At 40.8% G+C, this 23,249-nt stretch overlaps 1 protein-coding gene across 1 annotated transcript in view; it reads right to left on the bottom strand.

The window, feature by feature from the left end:
* The window catches only part of MAGI1 (membrane associated guanylate kinase, WW and PDZ domain containing 1), a 285,863-nt gene that overhangs the window by 163,611 nt on the left and 99,003 nt on the right, over window positions 1-23,249 (bottom strand). The window contains 1 exon segment of the mRNA XM_031056336.1: window positions 7,172-7,288. Coding sequence (XP_030912196.1) covers window positions 7,172-7,288 — 117 coding nt within the window.

Raw genomic sequence — 23,249 nt, 5'->3', positions numbered from 1 at the left:
TAGCTTGACTGGCACAAAATGTGCTATTGATCTGAAAGGACAGAGCAGATGGGAGAAAGGTCCTGAAGTCTTCTAGATTAAACAAAAATTATTGTCTATAGAAAGGAACTAAATGACAGAAATATTGGCCCTGTTGCTCAGAATAGGGTGTTTTTCTCTCTTTTAAAAGTGAAAACACATCTGGTTCACTAATTAGTGAATGAATTATATCCTTGAAAACTGCAGGGGACACTGCTGCAATTTGGCACTCCTTGGAACACAGGTATAAGGATTTTCTAAAGCCAGGGATTGTACTCAGGATACAGTTCCAGCTGAAAACAGGAAAAATCAAATGTGTGTACGCTAGCTGGCATGGAAATATACCTCATATTATAGAGTTAGATTAACTCTCAAGCAAACATTCTTAAGAAAAATTATTTTTACATACTGCTGGTATCCATATGCTGCAACCCAGTGATAATGGCACTGTTTTAAAAGTAATTAAAACTTTTTTCCTAACATAAATCTTGTAAAACAATTAATTATTTTTATGTGTTAGAAAAAAGTCTGCTGCTCCTCACCTTATCAGTGTGGGCCTTCAAATGAATATTTCATGGATCCTGGAACTATTTCTCATTACAAAAGCAGAATTACACCTCTAGGAAGAAAACTGCAACAAAAGGTCCTTGGATAGTAAATACAGCTGCAGGTCTGGAAAGCTTTTGAGAATTCAAAAACATTTGTGTACATAAACTGATGATTTATTGCCTGGGAAGAAAACTAATGTGCACTGTCTGTGATTCTGTTTATCCTTAATAAAAATTAGTAACTAAAAATAACTTTGAAATTGTAACTCAAATATCCACACACGTAAAAACACATTCATTTGTAACATAAAGGTCTTTATGCTTCACTTCAGCAATTTTTCCCAGTATACTGATACACTTTTATGCTCTCTATTCTAATGAAAAGAACCTTCTGTAAGCTGGTTTGCATATCCCTTTTATCAATTCATTCTGAAGTTCAGAAATACTTATGGAGGATCCCAGAGCTATAGGACTTTAAAAACCATCCTGGGAAATCACCTGAGTCTGCACATTTGACAGGAGTTTCATCACACCCCAGCCCATTTAGTCCCTCCAGTCCTCCATTACCTGCAGATGATGGTAGTTATACACAGAACTGCTTATAAACTGCCCTTTGGAAGTTCAATTATCCATGAAAATCTTGAATTCAGAGAATAAGCTTCAATGTGCAGTCTACAATCACTTACTAAAGTTTGTCCTATCAAAACTATGAAGTTCTGTTGTTCAGTATTACTGGTTTTGCTTAGAAACAAGACTTCTTTGCACCAGGAGATCACTTGGAACAGAGAAACTTACTCTCAAACTTCCCTCTGAAATGTCAGAGCTCAGGTCAGCCAGCTGCTTGAGTGTTGTTGGCTTTTTCTGAGCCTCCTCACAGGTCACTCCACACTTACAACTATTGATTTTTATCCATTTCTTTCCATTTTGCTCCATGTTCCTCTATAAAACCAAGCACAGCAGCTGGAGCTACTGTGCTGTAATTGAGGACAGGAACAGATCAAACTCTGGGAAGGTGAGAGAACAGACAGCAGGGATGAAAGTGGTAAATCTCTAACATTCAGATCTCCAGTCAATTAATCCCAGGACATGTACTTGTTTTGGGCAAGTCAATCAACTGTTGAATGATGACCTCCTGACATTTTAAAAGCCAGTTTTGGGAAGAGAAGGGGAAAAATAAAAAGAAGAATGCCATAGAGTGCCTAGTCTGACTTAACTCTAGGCTAGCCACAGTTGCCTTTTCATCTACCATCAAAAAGACCTTGCACCTTCCAGAGCTTTGCTTCTGAAGAGTGCAGCCTGGCAAGGAAAGGAATTGCACAGGACTGAAATAGGATTAGCTGTTATTTCAGTAAGTCTGCACCAGGTATACTGCTTTGGCAAGTAAAGGTACAGACACCAGACCCACCACAGCTGCCCCTGCCTGTCACACAGGACTGAAATAAATGGAGAATCAAGTAAATGGAAAAAAAAAACCAAAATCAAACAACATGCTGATATAAACTTTTATGGAACTATCATCTTTCTAATTCCTCTTGATGCGCTTTGAAAAGAAAACAGCTGCCAGGTTGTTGAGTGGACAAATGGCCAGTACTGCATGTTTATATTAAACAGATACCCTCTGCCATTATTTCAAAAAGAGGAAGACAATCCTGTGTGTTCAGCCTTCTGTGAGCAGTGGTTTGGGCAGGCTGCTGCTTTAGTACCTTAAAGTAAGTTGTTATCACATATCTTTCTCAATAAACACTATTGCACAGATATCCCCTGAAGGGCTGTTTGGACACACCTATTTACTGGATATGTTCTTACATGAACTTCCAGCTAATCACAAATTCCACTACGCGAATCTTCCCATACAACAATCCTGTTTGGGAAAGTCCTGCTCCTAGAAACACTCAAACCTAAAGCCAGGATGTCACCACACTGCACCACTGACCCTCAGTCTCCCCCAGATCTCACCAACTTCTGTGAGCACAGATGGACTCAAATGTGGCACAGGGTGCCTCAGCAAGATGCCTCACACAGTTGATAAATCTTCCCTCTTGATCCCAAGTGTTTGGGCTGGAAAAATTGAGCTGGAGTAAGTGAAATCCACTCTAGAAGTAAGGCGTGGACCAGGTCTTTGCATCAGTCAAAGCACCTCTGGTAGAGGCATGGCCAAGGGGTAATTGTGGAATTGTTGCCATCTCACAATATAGCCCAAGCTCAATGGAGCCATTAGCTACCCCAAAACAGAGCATTATTTCTGGTCATCTTCACTAGGCACATCAAAACACAGGAAAAATGTGTAACTTCAAAACAAAAGAAGGAAAAGGGATAGTTAGAGACTGGACCAACGTAATACTAATCTGGATGATGTATTGATGGATTTTTGTCTAGTTTTGACAATGGAAACTACATGCTAGGAATGAAAACAGCAATTCATCTGAACATCTATGAGAATAACTTTGCTCAAGTTTTAAAATCCTGATTTTTCTTAAGCAAAAGACAAAAATATTCCACAGTAAAGGCTTGGGTGAAGTTTACAATGAAATTAAAGCCTCAGGAAGAAAGTCAAGGAAGTGACAGCCCAGTGGTGGTTCATGAGAAGTAAAAGCTGAACTACAGTAACTTTTCCAAAGATTTGTCCATTGTAGCATGGCTTTATAACCACTTATACACCATCCAAATAAATGAATAGGTGCCCTGCCTCTCTTCCTTACTGTCTCTTTGTCCTAGCTCATGTTGCTGCTCAAGTTGTAAACTCAGAGGAGAATGCCTTGGCTCTGTAAATAAACCCGTGGGTTTGGTGTGATAGGAACAGCAGAGCACTCGAGACTCACAACAACCAAACTTGGAGGCCACCTGGAATCTTGTCACAGCTGTTGTTTACTACAGAGCATTGCAGGAAGAAATCAGCTCAGTGGGGAGCTGGGAGCTGAGGGGATGAGGACTCGGGGGAAGTGTGCTGGAGGGGCAGATGGCACTGAGGAGCAGGGGAAGAATTCAGTTTGCAGGGATGTGTGTGTGGTTTGTCAACTTACTTCAACAATACTTCACCTTTGGGTCCATTTGAAGGTCTCATTTGTTTATGGTGGTTCACACATTTAGGGATCAAACCCTCTGATCTCTCAGAAGACCATCATGTGTCACCCATACAGGCAAATGCTCATATGGTCCTTGGGAGCTGACAACATCCCACTCATCCTCAAGGGTTCACCAGAAAATAAATCAAACTCTTAACCAGTTCCCCTAAAGAAAAAAAATCTAAACGATGCTTAAGCAGTGTGTCATTAACAAAATAATGAGATTGAGCCCAACATCCTGCATCTTCCCTCCCTTCCGCTTGACCTCTGTCTTCTACAAAAGCTGTCACAACTTCACACGATGGGCACAGGGCTATGTGGGAAACAAAAACATTCTGGGTTTTCTCACCACCTGCACCAAACCAATCAGGGCTGAATCACAAGCTATTCTCACCAGAATTTCTGGGCAATAACTGGTTAACAGCACCTTTTTCCATTTTGCATTTACTAATTATCACTTCATTTAGCCCTTATATTAGTGCAATAAAAAGCAGCTGTCAGGCCAAGCATACTCAGGCCAAGTGACCTTGTGTTCTTGTTTGTGTTTACCACATAAGCATCAGGGAATTCCATTTTCAAAATACAAGGCTTCATAATCCATTAGCACTAGAGATTGGTCCAGGGCTCTGGATTTACTGGTCACGTGTACCAAGGAATAAAAATATGAGCATACAGCCAGATTAATCTCCAGACCTGTAAAGCATCCCAACCCACCAGGCAGCAGTCTCATTCCAAGCCACACAGGAATATTAGCATCATTCTTAAAAGCTACCATTAATGCCATCCCCACGGTAAATGAAGCAAAAATTAAATGCTACCTGCCCGACAATTTAGAAAGTGTGGAGACACAATAACTAACACCACTTCTCAGGTTTTCCACGTGTTTCATAAGTGAAACATAAGTACCGATGCTCTTATTAATACACCAACAACCCACATCTCCCCCAGCTATTTTGAAAAGTCAGGAATCACTTTCACTCCTCTTAATTTTAAATCAAAAGCAAGACCAAGCAGCTTAGCTCACCATCAAGTGCAATAAATCAGATAGAAGAATCAATGGAAAGCATTTCAAAATGTAACCTTGGTAACGTGCAAAATGTTTCCCCAGAACTCACACTCATTTGCTTTATTTGCTGTTTTAGGAAATGAAATATCACACATAGGCAGAAGGGCATTAGTATCACAACACTGCATCTCCCAAGCCTAACATTGCACGTGCTCTCCTGGAAGGCACTTTTTGCAGTATGCCCCAAAATCTGCAGCCTGCCAAGTTAGGTGATTGAAAAATAATCATATTTCACGTTGACAGAATGGAAAATGGAAGTGTTCAATAGTAAACAGTAACCCATATTTATTCTTTATGTCCTTTTATGTTGTTTAAACATAATTTGTTTCGTGCTTTTCACTGATAAAATGAGCATAAACTCCATGGTGTTATAACAGCATCTGCCATTTGAAGAATCAACATTTGTCAGTGTTACCACTCAATTTTAACTGGTCTTACACAGCCCTCCTGCATGCAACACTTAGACTGAAAATGACTACTACTGTGTGTACCACTATGTGATATTTGTTGGCAAATACTGATTTTTGAATTGCAACATAATTATTCAATATTTATATAAGTCTACCAGGATAAACAATCTCTGATTCACAACGAGATAGAAATCTTCAAATTATTTTGCTGCTTATCTCAGTATCCTATAACTGGGATGTTTACTTATTCCAGCCTGATCTAAAGGGCATATCATGATTTCCACAGCTCAGCTAAATTAAGCAAAAAAAGCTCTTCCTTAGAAGAGTGTCCCCTGCCACCTGGAGAATGTCAAACAGAGGTGTAACAAAGTAGGACCACTCTCCACTCTTTCTACGTCTTCCCAAAATGCCAAGGACAATCTCATTTTAGTAATTATTCTGACCTTCTAAGGATTACCATGATCCAGAGTTCTTAGTTTTTCTTCTGGTTTTTTTTTTGGTCTTTTTTTTCAATTGGTTTGTTGGGGGTTTTTTTGTTTTTGTTTGTTTGGGTTTTTTGGTCTGTTTTTTCGTTGGTTTTTTGTTTCATTTGTTTTGTTTTGTTTTTTTGTTTTAAGTTTTGTTGTTGCATATTGGGTGGGGTTTTTTTGGTTGGTTTTTTTTTTTTTTTAGTGAAAATGAGCATTTCTTTCTCAGCTTTACTATCTCTTGTTCCTTATTTCCTACATAAATCAAGGATGACCTTCCAACAGTGGCAGAGGCCTTCAACAATGGCACCCAGCCATAAAATGCTGTTCAGTTCTACAAGTTAAACAAGCATCAGAAATAAAATTCTGCTCAGCAAATAAAAATAGAAGCCTGTTTTATATTCATAGGTTTTAAACCAATAAGCAACATTCACCATTCTGATATTAATATAGACTCTTTCTAAGCCAAGCAATCACTTCATGGCAGTTTTTTTTAGGGCTTTTCTCCAAAGCAGGCATCACAAGGCTTGCACCACACCATCAAGTGCTCCAAAAAGGTAATCAAAAAAGCCTCATTCAGAGATGAATCATTTTCCTTTTCAACCCTATCTGCTGTCACACATGGAAGCCTGCCCAAACTGCAAACACTCTCCCCCACAGGAAGGCTGCCCCAAAAATGAAGATGGAATTCTATTGCCGGTCGGGGGCTCTGTACAAATCACTAACGGGATGGGATTGCTGAGGAACGTGCCTTGAGCTGTTTTATTTTCCAGCATCAGTCTCATTGCGTGGTTATGACAATGGGAAGATGCCAGCAGCTCACATCCCAGGCAGCAGACACAGAACTTCATGTTACAACTTACTTTATAAGTTTTTTGACCAATCACACAAAGCAAAAGCACACTGACAGTAGTTCTATCCAACCACTATAAGCACACGTACCTTTGGTTAAAACAATGCTTGCTTAATTCAAATACAATGCCTGCTTGTAAGCCTTAAAACACAATGCACAGAGCTCCATTATTAAGCTTCAAACTTCCTAATATCTCACTAGATAGACTTTTCTGCGGCTCAGGGAGTTATTCTAGACAAGTGTTAATACACAAACCATTATTCTATTTGTCCTTGCTTTTCTACTTCTTACATAATTTTTCTGCTGACCAATCTCATGGCTACTGCTTAGCTCTAATCACAGTTCTGCTGTCTCTGAGGCCTGCCTTCTGCAGCTTTCCCAAAACCCTCTGATTTTAAAGACTCCCACAATATTCTGCCCCAGGGAGTGCAGCTGGGCAAGGTTTGTCACTTCCTGTCACTGTAGGACACAAAATAACAAAACGAGCACACGCAGCTCTCCCAAGGTAAAAACAGCACTTTTCATTTCTGACTCCAACATTTATAGATCTCCAAAAGTCACAGTGGAATGGAGGGTGACAGTGCCACCTCTCCAATGACACTGGGCAAACCAACAGTCCATCAGATTTCTCCTCCTCCATAAAAGAATGCAAAACAATGAGTTATTTACATAAAACATGTGAGAAAGTACAAGAATATAAACATCAGAAGGCTTAGAAAAACTTTAAAAAAAAGGGTGGCAACTTACAAGGCACAGCGTGGCGATAAAGGTTGTCTCGGATGGTCTGCTGCAGGTCGTGGTCTGGTGACCCCTTCTGAAACCTCTGGTTGAGATAATGCCTCAGATCCTTGTTCAGTCTGCTCCCTGCAAGGAAAAAAATCCATTATTTATTTATTTCTAAATGCAACAGCCATTTATTCATTTCTAAATGCACACAATTACCATTCCCAATTGAGGCAAATGGTAGATTTTCATTCAGAGCCCCCTAAATTATGGCATGCTGACTTTATGAGCAGAGGCTCATCTTCCTCTACAAATGGCTAATTACCAAAAATAACTTGCTGTAAACAAGAGGTCTCTCTTGTCTCATAATGCCACATTCTTCCTGTGGTGTTTAACAGATCATCATTCCTGTTTATCGCTTATTTGTCTGAGCAAATGGAGACAGACAGATGACAGGAAAAAGAAGAAAAATAATAAAGGTATTGCTTTTGCAAGTCTCTGGAGGGTGAGTGGGATGGAGAGACAGGAGGCAAAAGCTGCTCCCATTGGAGCTACTAATAAAGCTGAACATGGCAAAAAAATTAAACAAGTGCTATACTTTCCACTGATATCCATCCCAACACACAGTAGGAATTGGAAAAGTATTGATTTAACAAGTTAACAGCGCCCAAAGTCCTTAAAAACAAAACCCCAATATCCAATGCTTTTCGCCTAAATCTGTTTATTTGCCTGTTCAGGTTTGAACACCTTCAGAAGCATGAAAGAAGACAAACAAGTTGAAAACAACAACAACAAAAAGAACATTAAAAAAAAAAAAGAAAAATAAGAAAGGAAATGTAGCTGTTAATGAACATTGCCAGTTGCTGAATACTAAACCCTTTTTTGCAGCAGAACATATGAACTACAGAAACCTAATGAAGTCTTTTCCCAAAAATATTTCCAAGTTTGGAATAACACTGACATTAATCTGACTGAAGAGCAAAAACAGGGATTGAAACTCTTCTGTTCTAAAATGAAAAGGAAAAAAACATTGGAAAATCTTCTGAGAAATGCAACCAGGATGATCAAAGCCTGGGGCAGCTGCCACACAAGGACTAAGAGAGGGATGCTGCAGCTTGTGGTGGACATCAGCCTCCACATGACCTGAGGCCACCCGGGACTGGGCACTGCTTGCCTCTCCCAACACCAGCACTGGGAGACAGCAAGGTAAACCAAGCAGGATCCTGGTTCAGAATCATCACAGACAAGAGTCCCAGGCTGTGCACTCTCCCTGGAGAGCACTGCAGGGGCAAGGAGCTGATTCAGGGGATTCAAGGGGAGATGGAAAAGCAGTTGTAGGACAGACCCATTGGGGGCTGCAGAATCACAGAATGGTTTGGGTTGGAAGGACCTTAAAGATCACCTTGTTCCCATGCCCCTGCAGAGGGCAGGGACGTCTTCCAATCAGCCAGGTTGCTCAATCCAACATGGCTTTGAAAAGAAGAGGGAAAAGGAAATCCCTTGGGCTTAACATTAATTGCTACTGGTTGGGAGATCCAGGAAAGTGGGGGAATATCAAGTATCTTGCTGTTTTCCTGCCCTCTGCCAGGCATCTTATTTATGGCCCCAGCTGGAGCCAAAATGCTGGACTACATGGACCTTGGGCTGAACCACTGCAGCTGTTTTCAGTCTTTTATCATTCGCATTATGATTTTTTTGATTGTCAATATGAAACACAGAGATCCTGTCAATACATCTGGACACTGAATGCAGCCTCACAGTTGTAGATTCCTGGCTGGAGCCTCTAGGAATCACTGCAGAGAAAATCAAAAATAATAATACTGCAATGGAGTGCAGTCGAACACTGGGTCTGGGAGGCAGAAGCAGCACCAGGCAAATGGTGAAATAAGAAAGAGTGCAGACTGTGGGCAGGATAAAACCACTGCAGCCCTGCAACATTTTACCAGAAATGCTGGTTTAAAAACAAAACTAAACACAAAAAAAGCCCACAGTCTGAAGTACTATGTCAAATTTTAAAAATAATTTTGTGACTTGTATTTAGATCTTCCTGACAGCTTTTTCTTTTAATTAAATCTCTTATTGAAGAAAAGAAGGCTCAGGCAGCAGGCCCAGCTATTAACAAAAGGAAATTTTTAAAGACCAAGATGCTCATTGCAGAAATGAAACAACAAAACTGAAATTATGGGAGATATAATTGGCTCAAAACACTTTCCTGAGCAGCACCAGCAACACCTCTTACTCCCAAAGCGAATTATCATTATCCCAGAGCGAACCATTTTCTAACAAATGGTCTCCAGTTATTGCACCATAAACTTTGTTTCCCACCCAGGAGGCACTTGGAGGGTTTGGTAGACCTTTTGTAGGGTGGGCTACAGTTTTTCAATGTCAGAGGGGACTTCCCAAACTCCAGATGTTTGATTTCATACCACGTTGTTTGACTCCACAGGGAAACTGGGCACGAAAAAGAGCCTCTGCTGAAATAATAAAGTAGTTCTTTATCTTTTAACTAAACAGTCCATATATTTCTTTGCACAAGAGAAAGGCAAGGTAGATTTTCATAACAAAAGAGGACAAATATGACAAACTGTTTGGGCATAATGCAAAGGCTTATTCCAGGGAAGAAATTAATGCACAGAACTGCATGTATCACATAAGTAAACTTTCTTCCAAAATACTGTGTGATGCCTGATTCAATGATTTATGTAACAATAATGTCTTGAGGTGAAAAATCTCTGCTGAGCTAGGCCTTGTTTGACCACAGAATATATGCAATTTAATGATGATATCCTGCTTTTAGCTTCCCTCTGTGCCCATTCCATCCAGCATCTCAGTCTATTATGGCCCTGCTGGAAAGTTTGGTTATTTGGTTTATGCAGGAGCTGGGATTTCCCAGCTGAGTCACTGAAGCACTAGTTAAAAAGGCACTTGCAAAAACAGGGGCTGTAGCAACACTTACACTCACATAAGTGTCCCCTCTGGGGACTCAGAGTGATGCTTATTTCTATTACATTTTTATTTTAGAAGAGAAGGAAAAAGAAGAAGAAGAAAAAAAAAAAAGAGGCAAAAAGAAACCCAGCCCCCAAAAAGCTTCCTGTTCCTAAATTCCAGGAAAGTCTTGACAGAAATGAAGGCTTCTTGCAGCTCTGATGATCTCAGCTCAGCAGTCACTGAGGCCACAAGCTGTGGGCACAGGCAGGTTCAGGAACTCCCTCCACTGCAGAGCACAAGAAAATGAGCTGACACAGAAACTAACTCTATGTGGGAAGCTGCCAAAGGGATCCAGAATGGAACATGTTGGATTTTTTACCATTTGAAATGCTTCTCTCTACTCCGATCTCTTCCACAAATCTCCCGAGCTGAGACGGCACAGGCTCGATGCTGGCTTTGTTTAGGAGGTTCTAGTCCTGCACACAAATTTATAAACTCTGCTGTGCCCTTAGTTCAAAATGTATACACCCATAATCCTTGAGAACCTGAAAAATATGCCAGTGACATTTCAGCAACCTCCCTGTGCAAATCTTAGCAGCAAAATTCATTCTGCTCCTTGGGGGCATCGCTGCCTTGTGCAAACTCCCTCTGAGACCAAGCCTCCCCTTTGATTGCTTCTGTCCATGCACCAGCCACCAAAAGATGGGCAGGCGCCCAGAACCACCTCATTTTATGCAAAAATCCTCCCCTTTCTAAAATTGTAATCCATGTCATTGTGCTCAAGAAAATACTTCTTTAGAGAAGAGCTGTGTCAACCAGAAGTATATATTGGCCTTCAAAATACTCCCCTGCTTCATGGAGACCTGATTTTACATTTACTCTTTTGAGATTCTTTCTTTTCTTCTCCACTAAAAGGATGTAAAACGATCCAATAGTGATAATAGTGGAGGGACAGGAGATGCTACCCAGGAAGAGCAGTTTCCAAAGCAGAGGATACAGGTCTGATGACCCAGTGCTCTATTCTTCCTTTGTGCTGGTCAGGATATGTTGCAATTTGTTTATTTGCACACAGAAAAATAAAAAAAATCACCTTGTTATTTCTGTAATGAAAATTAGACTGATACATGTGGCTTAGATCATCAAACACACACAAAAAATTTAAATCTCACCAAAATTTATAGTTCACAAGTAAGACGTTAAAAGTTTTTTTTTGGTGCTGCTGCAAGAGTTTCCCTTAGTTTCCCTTTTTTTTCTGCTGAACAGAATCAAAGCCCTTTTTTAATGTGAAGGTACAGTCAGAGAACCAACTTTTCACTGCTTCACTCCTCACAGTACTACTCCAATTCTGAGATACTTCCATCTTATTATCTGATTCCTTTGAATGAAACACAGAGCAAAATGGCTGGTTTAATCTATTCTTCTTAATTGTTATACTGTAAAGTATGTCTATCACCCTCCTCAACCATTACATGGTAACATCATTTCAGCAGCAAAAAGAAACCCAAGGGGGAAACATCTCCCATAGCAAAAAAAAAAAAAAAAATTTACTGACATATGGTTTTCTGAGAAAGAATGAACTGTCCGGTTTTTGTAGCTCAATGCGTAACTTAGATGGGTTTGTGATTAATGAAAAATATTGACTGTTTCTAAACACATTGCTTCCAAACCCACAATTCTGTCACACATTTGTCCTCCAACAGTTACCTGATATAAAGTCCCCAGGGAAGCTTTGCTTTGAACTGTGCTCTGACACTTGGTGCTAAAATTCCCAGCTTCTGCAGGAAGAAAGCTGCATGTGGGATCATCTAACACTGACTGTGCTGTGTGAGAACATCACTTCTTGGAGGGGTCTCCCAGCAGCAGCACAGACCTGGGGCTGGGAGCCTCCTGCCCCACTGCCCTCCAGTAGGGAAGGCAGACTGCAGAAATGACCAAGCACAATCTGAATTTTTTCCCCAGAAAAAGCTGAGTGTGAACATCGTGGGGCTGCCAGCACCTTCCTGCCAGCTGGTGGATAGTCCCTGCCAGCTCTGTGCAATATGTGTTTGCTGAAGATGTATTTTAAACTCGTGCTTCGGAAACTATCATTTGAGAGTTTATGTTTCTATTAATTACTGCAGCTGTTTGATCCCATTTCTGCTCGAGATGGTCCCAGATAATCCTGATCAACAGCCACACTCTGACAGAGCCTATAGATGCTCATGCAAAGATGGGTCAGGGTCAGGCCTGGGACACACTGGTCCCTGACCTATATTACACTCCTCTAAGCAGATTACACCAGTATATATTTTTTTGCTTTACCCTTCTTTAGGAAGGCAACCAATTGCTACACTCACAGTGACTGATAGCATCTGAACTAGAAAAAATCTATTTTCCATGCCTGAATTGCAGCAGAATCCCCCTTCTCCTATTGGGATCTCTGTTTAAAGGTGTCTTTAGCAGGGGGATTCTCTGTGGTCAGACAAAGACCATTTCAAAACAACAGGGCCATGAAGCAATGAAAGGTTAAAGGCTTCACTGAAGGGATAAAAGTGCAATAGAGTCATCTGGATTAAGACTGACTCTCACCACCCTGATGTCTACATTGAGAGGGAAGGATTCAATTTTTTAAAGACACAAAGATTGCACATGTTGGATTTGCAGTATAAACCCCTGACTGCAACATACTGTTTATCATCTGAGGAGCTCTATCTGAAGGTATTTAACTAATAAATTATCATGGTTGGCAGGGTTTTATTTCTGTGCTACAAAGCATAGAACTGCAGATAAGGGGGGGAAAAAACCCTACAAAAACCAAGCCAAACAAAAAAATCCAAACCCTACTCGTTTAGAGGCATGAGCAGAGAACTTGCAGCTGGTGTCTTCTAGAGCAGCAAGTGGACTTGCAATGTCAGATGATTGGCGCTGCAGGCTGGGGGACTTCACTTGTGCTCCTGCTCTGCCCAGCAGAAGGTACTCAACACAAACTCATCTATAATTGGGCCAAAATAGTTCCCCTTAGATAGGAAGTGTGTTAACTAAGCTGGTTATAAACCTATTAATCCCTTGAAAACAACAGCCTATTTTTAAAGAAAATGTTAAAATATTAATAATGCAACTCAAGACAACTTTTCAATCTGTTGTTAAATCCATACTATAAAGTGGGGTGTAGACAGGACTCCTGAGAAACAGGAGACAGATCTTAAAACTTTTCCAACAGCAATGTCAGGGCATCACCACGGTCTCCTACTAATACTTGCCATCAATTTTCCTCAAGTCCTGTTGCAAAGGTGGCCCTGATACTCACATATATATCCTGTTAATGCTTGGAGAGATTAATATTCTATTTCTGGGCAAATTAATAGAATAATTTTCACTGTAAGGTCCAGGAGGCAGCAGCCCATTGTAGAAGGTTGAGTAGATTTTTATCATTTAACAAGACTGCACTGATAGCCACATCATCATCATCAAATATTCCTAATCCCAGCAGTTGTTATGGAAATGAGAATAGTTTGTGTTATATCGTTTCATCCTGCCCCATCCTTGTCTTCCAGCTGCTGTCCAAAAGTGATTATAAATAATGGGGCTATAAAAGCCATTCAATAATTAGAAGATTCATTGGCCATATGCCAGCAGTGACAAAAGAGAGTGATTTATGTAAGATGAGTCTGTCACATCTGCCAGATCACAGTTTCATTACGCCTGTGGCTTTAAGGTCACAGTTTAGCACAGTTTCAACAGCCATTTGTCAAGGGGGTGCTGGGGAGGAGAGGTGAAATACATCATGGTTTTGTTTGCTTTCCTGTTTTAACTACTAAGTAAATAAGTAAATAAAGTGCAGTACCTACATTTGTTATTTCATGTCTCTTGTGAGGTCAAAGACACAAGAAGACATTCATCATGGTTGGCCAGAGTTCAAATAAGACCATGAAGAGAAAAGCCATTTAAAAGCCTTAAGAATTCATGTGGCTTCTTAAACTCAATACAATCTAAGCATGTTCTGTCTTCCAGCCACCCATGAAATGAAGGTACCTTGTAAACACATAACATGTTGGTAAATTAATTGCTACTACATTTTCCTAACACAAGCAAACTTTAAAACCTTTTATGGTTCAGTGTTCTAAAATGATATTTAAACATTGCCATGGGAGTTCAGATTAACAATTAACATGGCTCAGCAAACACCTAATTTGATCCCAATTCCATTTTCTCATCTTCTTTTCCTCTAAAAAAAAACAAACAAAAACACCAATGAACTTTTATTGCTGGGTACCAATTCTACTACCATAAAGTCCAGATGTTTAAATGCTCCCTATAAACACTTCAATAACCTCATCTGTTATTGTCAGCGATTGCTCCCATTCCAATGTGGACAGTCTCTGGTGATAAAAGAATTGCTTGAGGATGCAGACTGGATCTTTGCCGGAAATGCTGCACCCAGGACCAGCCAATATATTACTTGAATTTGTACCAGCCTCCTAAAGCCAGACTGCAGTCAGATGAACTGCTCAGATCAGAGCCCAGATGTTGCCAGATTATTCTAACAACTCCACACCACAACAAAAGCAAAATGACTGTTCACCCTTTGCCTACCTCCTGAAGTAAAACATAAAATACTTCCCAATTTTTATGCTTTAGAATCTTCTCCAAACAACAAAGCCTCATCCATTGCAAAAGACTTCCAGTGGAAGGAAATGAAGATAAGCTGGAGGGTTATGGCATAAGGAATTGCACAAAGCTCCAGGATGAGCTACCTGCCCAGCAATAAAACCCCACTTGGATGGAGCAGCCTGGCTGCTGAATCAGCACTGAGCACTTCAGTGCAGCCAGTAATTCCTGTCTGGAGTATGAATAACTTACTTTATTACTGAGAGAACTTCTTAAAATGTTATTTTAGGTGTAAGCTGTGAACCTGAAGGAGATGTATTCACACTCAGAACTTTCAGGTCATGTCCAGAATCAGGAGCAGGCAAGAGCCTTCTTGGCATGGTACCTTTGGTATCACTCTCAATCTGCATGGGTGAATGAACCAGCACTGAGGTGGTAATTCAACATTTGCTGCTGCAGAAATGCACTTCACACATCATAAATCCCTGGTAAAACTCTTCTAAGAGCATGTCACCTCATCTACTGTATTCACAGGCTGCCCCACCTTATTTTCTGTGCATTAATAGAGATTCATATTTCTTCACTAAATTTAAACAAATAGCCTTTCAGCTGAAAAGGGCCAGAAAAAGCCACAGAGCTCAGGCATTGAGGTTGAGAAGAAAAAAATATCATTATTTATACACCAGGCCTGAAAATTTTGAACATTTGTGACAAACACACTTCTGTTGCTCTCAACTAAGTCCAGATCAGCAATGATTGGAAATGCAGCAGCAAGCCCAGCCTCTCTCCCTTTTTGGCCCTTCAAGCTTCTGGTGCCCACAAAGTTTCAGCCCTGAATTTCTTGAGGCTCCTGGAGAAGAAAATTCCTTCACCCTCTGACATTTTTGCAGCCCAGGACAATCCTGACCTGGGAGACAGGAAGGCCACACAGCCAGGACTGCATCCCAAGAAGGGGAGCCTGCTCTGCCATGGACAGACAAATCAGATCTTTCTACCTCAAGAAGGATCTGTTTTATTATTCTCTTTCTCAAAATACTGAGGTTTAAGTTCTGCTCCTCTTCTTAAATCATGTGATATCATTTGTGTCCATATAGAGACCATAACATCATGATAAATAATGATAGATACTGAAAAATATTAATATAAATAGCTATTGATAGATATGATAAATAAAGTTAGATAAATGATGACATTTCTCCAGAGAAAGTGGCAACCATACCTGCCCCAGGTAAGCCTAAGGAGCAGAAAATATAATACACCTGAGGCAAAAATACAATAGAACATGGTGCTCAAGAAACAAGAGCATGTGATGAATAGAAGAGGGAAAAGCAAGGGCAGCAGTATTGATGACTGTGGGCCTTGGACATCTCTAAAACACATTTGAACTGGCCAGGCACAAAACATGAAACACGATTTGCCTCATCCAGATGGGTGCTGGCAGATGTGGAGCCTGCCCCAGTGCTTTGTAGCTGTAGATAATCATGAACCCAACTAACTAAAAGCTGGAGATCAACCACTCCTACTCTGTTATTGACTCACAGGAGACCTCTTTTCTTCCCCTATGCCATTTTCAAGAAATGCTACAAGCTCCCTGCTCTGGCTTCAGCTTTGTTGTCCTTATTCACTTTTAAGAACCCACAGACAAGGAAATTGAGACTGTCAGGTGGTGTCTCGGAATGACAGTAGAGAAGCAAGGTGAGCTAAAGTGAGAGAAGGAACCCACTGGGAGGGCAAATGCAGAACATTTTCCTACTGAAATGAAAAATCTCCAAGATAAAAGTATAGATTGACAGCCACATACACAAACTTGGTTGTGCTTTCACAACAAAGCGCAGGAGGTGTGTGGACAAAGAACAAAGTGATGCAACATCCTCTGGTCTTGTTTCCAATGAAGCTTGGATTAGTATCATGCTAGATACTTCATCCAGTTCTGTGGCCAGATCAGCGTTGACCCTGAGTTAACTGGCTGACAACCAAGCTGTAACATTAAAGCTACGTCCATAAATGCCTCTGCTTGGCAGTGCCCTCAAACCAAGTGCCCAGGGCAAAGCCTCAGCTCTGCAGAGCTTTCCAGCCAGGCAGAGCCAGAGGTGAATGCAGAGGCTGCTCTGAGCAAGGCATTGTGCCTTGCACACAAAGGCCCTGCTGTGCTGGGGCACCCTGCACTCTGTGCTCCAGCAAGGAGCAGCATGAAGCCAATCCACAGGGGCAAGAAACGCTGATGATGCCACGTAGGCTTTAAAAAAAAAACACAAAAAAAAAAGTAGTAAGAGAAAAACCCTCCTCCAGAAGAACTGAAGTGAATGCAGAATGAAGTCACTGTAAGAGAGTGCCACGGGATACAGCCTCTGAAGGATTCTGTGGAGTCTGCTCTGAGCATTTCCATCAATGAACACAGACTGAGCTACGTGAGCAGCCCAGGAATGGCTTCCCAGGAAAGCACAGCCCGCCTGGAAGCCACACAACAGCCCTTGTCACCACACAACAGTCCTCGTCACCAAACAAGGGCCCCCGTCACCACACAGCCGCCCTCGTCACCACGCAACGGCCCCCATCACCACACAACGGACCTCGTCACCACGCAACGGCCCCCGTCACCACACAACAGCCCCTGTCACCACACAACGGCCCTCATCACCACACAACAGACCTCGTCACCACACAATGGCCCTCATCACCACACAACGGCCCCGTCACCACACAACGGCCCCCGTCACCGCACAAGGGCCCTCGTCACCGCACAAGGGCCCTCGTCACTGCACAACGGCCCTCGTCACCGAACAACGGCCCTCGTCACCACATTGCCCTGGGTGAAGCCACCTGGGTAAGGGAGCATTGCTCCTGTCCCTTCCCTCTGAAGATGCCAGCAAGCTCTGCCTTTTCTGGGATTCAGGGAGCAGCAGAAGTAGGGCAGAAGGTGAAGGAGAAAGTCTAGCTAAAATAATAAGAATGGGGAAAATCAAGATGAAAAGCACTTGCAGAATTCACTCCAAGGAAAAGACCCGTTTCTGGAAATGAGATGCACATCTCTCTACGTCTCCTAAAAGGAGCTGCCATATGTTCTAAAAGTAGGATATAATATTTGAGCTGTAAAAGCCAAATCAGCTTGAGGAACAGACGGCATTACAATGCTTTAGCAGAACAAGCCCCCCATAACAATATGCCAGGAAACTCATTTTCTAGAATGGCACTAGGAAAATATTTGCAAAATCTGAAACCCATTCCCTAAATACAGCATTTGGTTCTTCCAGAATGGGAAAAAAGTGCCACACATATGCCAGAATTGGGGAGTTCTCAATAGCTCTTCATATTCTTTGATTTTTTGACTTGCTTTTCTCTGTAATTTTTGGATGGTGGGGTTTTTTTGGAGCTTTTTTTTAAAATTTGACCTCAAATTTCTTGAGCAGTCATTCTTGTTGGTCCTTGGTTGCTGGAGGGACGAATCCCCACAGCCCAGGCAGGTCAACTCTGAATTTTGATCACAGTGTTATGGTTTTTCCCTCTGGCCTCCCAGGCTCCAGGACACACATCAATATTAACAGCCTAATTTCCAGAGGAGCAGAATACATAAAATCTAATGCTGGCAACCTGTGATTGTCAGGCTATAAACACACACTAAGTGAAGATATTGTCAGAACACTATAATTTTCATGCTATTTTTCAAATTCTTTTTTTTCCTCTCACAAGTATCTCTATCACAAACAAAATATTGGCCTCCTGGAAGAAGGCAGCTGAAAATCATGGGTCCAAAGGAAGGAGATCTGTCCGAAGCACGTTCCAGCTGCTTTTGCCCCTTCTCCAGTGTGGTTGGATGATACACAGTCAGGTGCAGCAGTGTCTGACCGAAGAAAAATAAATCATTTTTTTCATCTGCAATATATCTATTTACAGAGTGCTACAGGTTAATCTTCCAACTTGCCCAAGAAATTTCCCAGAACCAAAATTTGCCATGAAACAAATAAAACCAGAGACAAGATTTGCTGTGGTCTAACCTTAGCAAGTAAAGGTCCTGCTCTTTCTATATTATTTTCAAAGAGCACAACTCAGCTTAACCTCTGATGGACCTCTTTTTTTTTTCTTTTTAAAATATAATTACACATTTTTGTACATATAGAAAAGATGCCAAACCACTAACATACAGTACAGAAAGGAAGCACACAGGCAACAATGCTGTGTGATTTACAAAATCAGGCTCTCAAAGCTGAATGTAATTATGAGTTAAATCTGTTGGGAAAAAACATTTAAATAGAAAAACGTGTATAACAGTTGGGAGCTGTTGAAGCCCATTTTACAAGAGGCCCAAAAAGCCACAAAAATTGAGTAAGGAGGTCACTCTGGTTTAAAAACAAACCTGACTTACAGGGAAAGTGACTGCAGCTTTCTTCAGTTTCATATTGTAGACAAAAGGAAAACAAGATCTAAGCAACTGGACTAGCTCTGCTTAATTATTTTAACTGCAAACATTTTTGTTTTATTTTTATTGTACCACTGGAAGTGTTTTCTGAGGGTTGGAGGATATTCTCCATCCCTGGAAAATGTTACATCAACATTGAATGTTTTTCTTGAAAAATCAAGATTAAAGAGAAATTGATTCAAGCTAGTTCTCTAATGTCCTGAGCTATTACTTGGAAATGTGATTTAGGAAGAGCGGGTTGAATAGGCAGGTAAAGGATCTGGAAGAATGGGGGAGCCAACAGCAATTTAAGAGTTCAGAGCAAAATGAGGCAATGAGCTGAATCTTTTGAATTGCTCAGGTGACCAAGAGCTTGGGCAAGTTGAGAAAACCTTTCTGGTTAAAGAGAAGTGTTAACAGGGCTACTCTGCTGTGAAAGCAATTCAATACACAGCATTGTGGGCCTCCCTTTTGTGCAGGAAATGGAACTGAAATTCGAAAATCAGATCTTACAGCACTGACAGAATGAAGGAGTTGGATGGAACAAGCAAGAACCAAGGCAGTCAGTGATGGGTTTTAATAAAGTACCACTACATCTTATTGGCAAAACTCAAAAGTAAAAGTGAGAAGTGAATCAGGGCAATGTTGCTGTTAACTATTGCACATGAAGTCATGTGAAGCAAAAATGCTCTGATTCTTGAGACTGTCTCAATCACACAGAGCAAATCTTCCCTTCTGTAACCTTCAGGTTAAAGTCTGGTCAAAGGCAACAGCTAAAATACTGAAAAACTCACATTTAAAATGAAAAATCAAATAACCTGTAAAGTGTTGGTCTCTAACATAAATATAATCCTTCATATAAAGCAAGTTTGGCAATAAAAAATTAAAAGGCACATGAAAAAGCTTGCTAGGGTCTGTAACAAACATCTTTGCCCTGGTCACAAGGTCTTTTTCTCTTAATGAGTTTAGGAGTGCCTGTATCATGTTTCTGTCACCCCAACTTTTGCCTACAAGAAACAAATATGAATATTACAGATGGTAAAACCCACATTTTCTCGAGCAGGAAATAAATGTTTATATGCAGCATATAGCAAAATGTATATTTCCAGAGACAATAGTTACAAGATTTAGACTTATTAGTGCAGGAATTTTAATGGAAAACATGTTTTTGGGGATAAGAATTTTAATTACAAAGAAACCACATACAACTTGCTTCTTTAGATATAAAGCAGAGCAGTTCTGCAGCAGAATAAAAAGGTCACTTTTGATGAAAAGAGAATATTGGAATAAAGAGAGAAACACTCAGCTCGTGTGTATGGTTAGACATTTCCTGGGCAACGCTTTTGATCCCAAAGTGGCATTTGTCAGGATGGAGACATTCCTCAGGAATGTGACATTTCTGCAGGACTCAGACCCAGCTCTGATGGTGCCTGCTCAGATCCTTCCCCTGCCAGGCTGCCCTGACCCCAGCACAGCTCCTAAGGGTCCAAGCTCACTCAACCCAGCCCTTCTGCCCATATCTTTCTTTTCTTTCCCTTTCTTACAATCTTTCGACAATGCACACTGCAGGAATAAAAATTAGCACACCATCTAAAAAAAGAGGGGGTTTATGAAGGCTACCAACAGCCAGGCTTGATCTTCCCACTGCAAACAAAAAAAAAAAATTCATCATACTACCAGTCCAGTTCTGAAGATACAAAAATGGTACCTCCAGAATGGAGTTTCACAGATTCTGGTTCTGTAGAAATGGAAATACAGACTTTTTTTGGCAAGTGGGGCCTCCCTTACACAAGCACATCTACTTAGCTGCAGGCATCTGGCACTAAAAACAATTAACTGGAAAATACAAGACCGGAAGTGGACAAAAAAACAGTTTCTCAGAATTCCAAGTGGAAAGAAACACTGGTTTCATTCCCATTACATTACTCTTTCCATCAGGAGTTTTGGTGGCTTTCCTGTATCTCCACAATTAACACCTTTTGTGAAGGACTAACAGAAAAAGTAGAATCAAATGTTTAATCAGGCTTTGCTGCTGGCTTTGGCATCATGGGATTTTTCTCATTTTACAAGACAAGTAGACCTGACCACGCTTTATTCCCATTTTTACCAGTAACTTCTGGCTCTCCAGACTCACATGGTTTAACCAATTTGCAATTCTGCCATGAAATCTGCATGCTCAAGCAGCAGCTTTACTGTCATTGCCATTAAAACCAACAGCCACTTTATTTTTTATTATTTTGATAAGCCTTCTGATGATCCAGCTAAAGACTACAAGAGAGGCAATAGAAAACAATAAAAATCAGAGTTAATTGTCTAAATACCAATTATTCCTCCTTAAGTTTTTATTCTTTAATTTTGGAGAGCTCTTCTTGTACCTTCTTGTTGGTTTGCAAACAAACATTTTTCATCCTCATTTAATCAAATGTACTTGGATGGAGATCCTTAACACTGACTCTGAAATGGAACGCTCTCATCAGTTTAACCTTGAATTAATTTTATGCTTCTCTCACTTTTGGGAGTGCACAGTCAAAGCTCTGGAAGTTCTGCAAAGCTGAGAGAGTTTTTAAGCAACACAGGTACACCAAAGCCTCCTACACTCCCTCTGCTACTGGAGGGGAAAAACAAGTTGTAGAGGTCTAAACTGATCCAGCAGAAGATGCAAGGGAGCACAGAATGAGCTTTGCATTTCTGCTGAGTGACTGTCACTGTGGTTTCTGCTTTTATGCTACTCTGGGATTTCAGAAAGCTCTACCTCCAGTCTTTAAATCATCAGGATTTTTTTCTGCTGACTTAAAAAGGACTTTTGGTCAGAACCTTCAAGCTTGGCAAGAAACGGTGTCAGACAAGCAGCATGCAAAAGGAATAGCTATTTATCAAAGGAGCATTCCAGAAAAATGCACTGTTCCTGCTTGAACACAGTCCCACTGCCTCACTTTTAGAGTCTGAACCAGGGCAGATGAACAAAGGAGCAGCTTTGGAAGGCAGGTTGTTTTTTAAATAAAGAATTTTGAATAAAGAATAGAGTATCATGCACAAAGGCATCCAGGAGCCACAGATAAACAGCTCACACAGGGGACTCAGAATTCCAAAGTCTCTCCAGACAGCAGCTGCACTACTGTCCCCAGCTTTGGGCTGCTCACACTCCTCTGCCAATAAACCCCATGGGGAGACCTTCAGATTCCTAGAAATAAATTCTGCTGCTGCTGCTTCTGAGTGAGGCTGGCCCAGCTGGCCTGGTAAACCCACCACCTCTGACAGGTGTTTTTTCACACTTTCGTCCTGCTTTTTAAAAAAAAATGGCTTGCCTAAGCATTAATTCATTGGTCTAATTTTACATTTCTTTGAGTTTGGTCTTCCTTTTAAGTGACAGTCTGTTTGGATAGTTAAGCTTTTAAAAGATATTTAAGGAGTGTGCCCCTTTCATGATTTGATTCTCTCCTGGTCCTGCCTTTGCACCTCTGCTCAGACACAGAAATTCCAAACAAGGTGCATCCACAGCTGCTGCAGAAACACCATGTACACATCACCCTGCCAGCACAGAAATGGCAGATGCATCTACACAGGCTGACAATTGATTTACTCATCATTTGCAACCCTTTGCAAAGGAACTAGACTTCCTAGCAATCAATGAGAAAATAACCTTGTTAGCAAAAAAGCCAATGTTCTTTTAAATTAATCAGTTCTTTTTCATCCAAACAGTACAGATAATGAGAGAGATGATGACATTTTACATGACCTATAAAAAGCAGAGTTTCTATTTTAGGCTCTCCTTCGCAAGGGTGCCAGGATGATTATGTTTTGTTTACTGGACAAAATAATCTCTTATTTGTTAAGGCTTGAATGCAATTTTATACAGCACAAAATTTTATCTTCTATTGTCTTAATTATCATCTGGAGGGTTGAAGCATGAAAATGATGGCAGAGAAAAAAATTAATATTAATGTGTTCTAGCTGCAATTTAAAGAGAAAGGACTTGGAGCTTTCTTTTGCTCATGAGCTTAACATGCTGCATCAGACTAGTGAATTATATCCCATTTAGCTGCTATTGTTTCTCCAAGTAGAATGAAGAAAACAGACACCAACCTTTTGTAGGTTCCCGCTGTTCAAACACACAACCTTTTACTCTAATTTCCTTTTACATCACTTGGTAAAAAGTGGGAAAATTTTCCTGCTTAGCATGGTGTGCAAGACTAC

This window comes from Geospiza fortis, unplaced genomic scaffold (genome assembly GCF_000277835.1).
Source record: "Geospiza fortis unplaced genomic scaffold, GeoFor_1.0 scaffold70, whole genome shotgun sequence".
NCBI classification, from domain to species: domain Eukaryota; kingdom Metazoa; phylum Chordata; class Aves; order Passeriformes; family Thraupidae; genus Geospiza; species Geospiza fortis.
Note: the sequence above shows the minus strand (reverse complement) of the source record. Positions and strands in the feature narration are given on the sequence as shown.